This window comes from Seriola lalandi, unplaced genomic scaffold, assembly GCF_002814215.2.
Source record: "Seriola lalandi dorsalis isolate HSWRI2012SDOR001 ecotype SW California unplaced genomic scaffold, Sedor1 jcf7180002053196, whole genome shotgun sequence".
Taxonomy (NCBI): Eukaryota; Metazoa; Chordata; class Actinopteri; order Carangiformes; family Carangidae; genus Seriola; species Seriola lalandi.
This window is the reverse complement of record NW_019523749.1, coordinates 1,076-5,636: the sequence shown is the minus strand read 5'-3', so window position 1 is coordinate 5,636 and position 4,561 is coordinate 1,076. Positions and strand designations below refer to the sequence as shown.

The window sequence follows — 4,561 nt, the reverse complement described above, 5'->3', positions numbered from 1 at the left end:
GAGTCAGCGCTGATAGAGAGGAATACCTGTCCACGCCTCAGAGGGACTGAAGACAGACATTACTGTGGTACTTCTTGTGTCGGTGGATCTTTAATGTGATATTTTCCTGTGCTCCTTATGTGGCACTAGTCTTGTGTAGTATTTTGTAACATTTACTGCAAGATTAAACAGCAGGAACACAGATTCTGTGGTATGTATGTCCCCTAAACGCCTCACAGAAAGACTATCGGTAGATGCTATAATTTACAGATGTCTCCTAAACGCCTCACATGCAGACTAATGGAAGACACTACAATTTTAATGTCCCATAAACGCCTCACATATTATCTATAGACGCTACAGCTTACAGGTGTCCCCTGAACGCCTCACATGCAGACTTTCAGTAGTCACTATCAGTGATTTAACTTGTTACCAGAGGAATATCGTCTGATCAAATCAATGTAATTTTCTTTTTTAAACGCCACTGATAAAAAAAAGATAATTAGCCTAAATCATAATTAAAATCACAGGTTTATTGTGGGTTATTTGGGTGTGAATTAAATAAGGCACATTCACATCATATTTTAAACATCCAAACAGGAAATAAAAACAGGTACAAAAATAATTAAGACTTGACTTCTGAGCGGGTTTGACATCGTTTTCTTGAATGAGCCACAAAGACGCAGCAGACATTAACGTGAACAGTAACACTGATGGTGACGGTTATACAGTACTGCATTCTCACTTCATTATGGTGCATTATACTCGTCTTAATAAAGTTATAGATCTACTGATGTTAAAGGATCAATCTGCTGCTTTTACATGTTTTATTTCACTCATTAACATCTGTTTTCAGATATATGTGTTTATAGATGAATGTACCTACATCCGTGACTGGTGTTATAGTATGTTAACTGTTTAATAACAGTTTGTTGAGGTTAATCGAGTTTGTGCAGCATTATCATGACGTTACTGTCACGGCACATTTCCACAACAAACTGGTAAAAATTATGATATTAAATTATCACGTTCATTTTTTTAAATCTCATTTAAAGGCATAAAACCTTCAATCAGACCCTTTTTAAAGGTTCATATAGTCTAAAGGTAGATGTCCATGTGTTACAAACCAGGTCTAGGTTCTATATTAATACTGTGAAAGTCAGTAGTAATGTAAAATAATTTTGAATAAATGAATAAAAAACATGCAGAACCAGCTGTTTGTTCCTTTAACTTGAACCATGTCTGAAGAAAACACATTCTAACGTTCGGGAGAAGCTGAATCTCTCTGAACACACAACACTCAACCATCAACAAGGGTCATAAATAAAATAAAATCATCCTATTAAAACAGTAAGAGGAGTAAAATGTTGTTAAACGGCAAACCAGTCAAACTGTAAATCCACTTTAAACTGTGAAATCAAGCTAACGTCGAGTTTCCAAGTCAAAACTAAACAAAACGTGTTCTTCAAATGAAGTCTGGTGCTCGCAGCCGAGCTACAGTCTAGTGGCGTAAAGTAAAACATTCGAACGGCATGTAACTAAAATCAGGTCGGTTCGCATCCCTTTTTCTTTTTGTGAGGGCTAGAAGAAGAAAGTGCTTCAAACTCAGGGGGGGGGAGGGGGAGGAAGAGGAGGAGCTGCTGAGAAATCCTGACGTCTGTGAACGTCACCACCGACATGTGAGCTGCCAAAGTCACAATGAAACTCAGCAGAATGTAAAATCAGTACGCTGAGGAAACGATCGTTAAACCCGATTCCTTTGGAAGATTTCCGGCCTGTTTGTTTTCAGATGATCTGGACACATTTTTCTCTCTGTGTCTCAAGTGTTTTTACATTTGTCTTGTACTAAAAGAAACGTGTTGTTTTTTTTTTTTACAGGAAGTAAACAAAATGAGAAAATGGGAGAAAATGACATCTGAAGATTTCCCTCTGAACTCTGGACTGATTTGTGGGGGCTGTTAGAGATGTGCAAAACACACTGTGACTTTAAAGAGTCAATTCACCCAAGTTACAAACATATCTGAGGACGTTCCTCTTCCACGCAGAGACGGTGGATGTGGTTGGAGTCTCCGTCACCTCAGTGCCGGTGGATGGACTTTACTTTGTGCTGGTTGCTGGATAACGCCAGTTATGAAAGCAAACCACCGCGACAGAGAGCCTGAGGGTCGCACTGTTTAATGGAAGTATTGGGTTTCAGCTCCGTTCAACAGCTGACGGTGCGACTGTTAAAACAACGGGCGAGAATCGTCTCCTCGTGGTCGTATCCCTCCGCCGCTCAGACTAGGTCCAGGTCACATCCCTGTTTATCCCGAGTCATTTAAATATTCGCTGTGAAGTCTTGAGTAATGGCTGAAAGTGTTTTGTGAGGTCACTGTGACCTTTGACCTTTAACCTTTGACCTTTGTAAATCTAATTAGAACATACAAAGGTTCACTAGGACTCGATGATGAACTGATTAGATTTTGAAATTGGAAGAAATTCACTTGACGAGTTCCCGAGATATCGCGTTCACATGACCAAAATCATAAGTCACTGTGACCTTGACCTTTAACCTTTGACGACTAAAATATAATCAGTTCATCCTTGAGTCCAAGTGAATGTTTGTGCCAAGTTTGAAGAAGTCTCGTGTCCACGAGAATGGGACGTCGGTCCGTCCATCCGTATGTCCGTACGGACGATTGCCACGTCTTCATAGACGGCGTCCTCTGAAGGACACGGAACAACGGCGGCGGCGACGACAACAACAACAACAACAACAACACAGCGCCTTGTGTTGCTTTCATGGAGCTGTTTTTGGTCTGAATGAATCTAAAGAAGAGAAAAGTTAGTGTTGGATCTTTTTCTCTCAGAACCAGGACGAATAAAACCCGCCTGCGCCGACGAGGTGGAAGAGGAAACATGTTGCTGTGACACGAGTGAACCGACTCTGACGTGCGTCTAATTAAAACAGTGGAGGGTTTTTATCTCCGTCCAGCAGCTCGATGAATCAGTTGGACTTCAGTGTTTTTCTAAAGTCTGAGTCATGTGCTTTTTCTTCCTCTTGAGAAACATTAAGTTTCGTCTTCTTCTTCCTGTTCACTGACTCATGGCGTTTGTGTCGTTGCTCCGCAGGACTCCTCAACGACGTCTCCGTTGCCCCGCCTCCGCTCTGCACTCGTCTCCGGTGTGTGGTCGGTGTGTGTTGGATCGCCTCCGCCTGTCTGGACGAGCAGGGGGAGGTCAGCGGGGCGGGTGGGATTGGAGTTTCCATCTTTGCCGTCCGACTGCGAGGACTCGGCGTCGTCGGCGTGATTCTGCTGGTCACACGGCCCGTTCACAGGCAGGTCAGTCTCGTGCGAAGCAGAGTGGTTGGTGAGGACGTGTGTGGGCGGGGCTTCGAATGAATTATCCGCCTGTGGCGACGCGCTCGACGGCGGGGGGGAGGGTGAGGTCTTGCTGCCGCTGCTGCAGCTGGAGTCGTCGGCGGAGTGAGTTTCGTTGACGTCGGGCTGCGCGTCGTCGCTCGTGTCCGGAGCGTGTTTCGCCTGCAGACGCTCCGGAGCGCGTTCTCCAGAGTCCAGGGTGTGACAGCGACCCAGGGGCCGCTCTCTCAGCCGGGGCCCGGACTCCAGGCTCCCCGAGGGGCTGCTGACCTCCACCGTCTCCCCTCGCCTCAGCCTCCTCCGGTCTGGATTCACCTGCAGAGAAAACGCCGGATCAGGACTTAGAGCTCAGACTGATGTTTGAACCTGTGATGTAAAATCCTCCTTTAGGCGTTTTCCTTACTTTGGTTGCTGAGGTATTTCTTCACGTTTTTTTGTAAATATTTTTATCTTATTGTTAATTTTTTTTATTTATGATTAAGATATCTGACCTGAACTATTTGTTTCATCTTTATTTACATTTCTTTTCTTCCTGCTGTGTTTATTGATATGTCTTAGTCTTAGTCTTGGTCGGGCTCAGCTGCGCTCTGAGTTTAAACACATTAAAATGACAAGATATATATATAGAAAATACTAATGTCAGATTCATTAGGATTCATCGTCAGCTGTTGAGACAGCACAAAAAGCACAAAAAGCACAAAAAGCACAACATGGTTAAAAACACGATGTCATCAGAGACTCCAGCAGCATGAACGGTCACAGGTTACCTGGTTGAGGGTCGGTGAACACCTGGGGGAAGGACCTGAGGAACCTTTCTTCATCTGCTGAATCCTGAATTAAAGCACATTAAGAAAAGGTAAAAATGAAACAAAGCTTCCAGCCATCCAACATCTCACACCTCCTCCACGTCTTTGTTCTGGTGACGTCTACCTGCTGATGGACTGAGCCAGTTTCTGCTTCCTGCCGTTGGAGTGATCCTGCAGCCGCAGGCGCTGCACGAACGAATGAGCTGCAGATGACATCGTGATTAATGGCCGACACAACACTGGAGTCATTTCTGACATGATTTGACTTCAGACGAAAACAAAACATTGCTAACATTACCCAGAGCTCCTTTGGGCACAGAGAGGAGTTTGATCGGCTCGGCGTCGGGGGAAAGTCCGGACGCTTTCTGCAGAGCTCTCAGGATCTCAGTGTTCTGCAGGAGGAAACAGAGATTA

The 4,561-nt window shown here is 44.4% G+C and overlaps 1 protein-coding gene across 1 annotated transcript in view; it reads right to left on the bottom strand.

Annotated features, from left to right (window-relative positions):
• Positions 1 to 491: 491 nt before the first annotated feature.
• The window catches only part of LOC111651042 (uncharacterized), a 4,665-nt gene continuing 595 nt past the window's right edge, over positions 492 to 4,561 (bottom strand). The window contains exons 3-6 of the mRNA XM_023401001.2: positions 4,446 to 4,539; positions 4,272 to 4,350; positions 4,109 to 4,172; positions 492 to 3,656 (exon numbers count right to left, since the gene is read on the bottom strand). Of these exons, the coding sequence (XP_023256769.1) occupies positions 3,063 to 3,656; positions 4,109 to 4,172; positions 4,272 to 4,350; positions 4,446 to 4,539 (831 nt within the window). The 3' untranslated portion in view covers positions 492 to 3,062. The remainder of the gene's footprint in view (positions 3,657 to 4,108; positions 4,173 to 4,271; positions 4,351 to 4,445; positions 4,540 to 4,561) is intronic.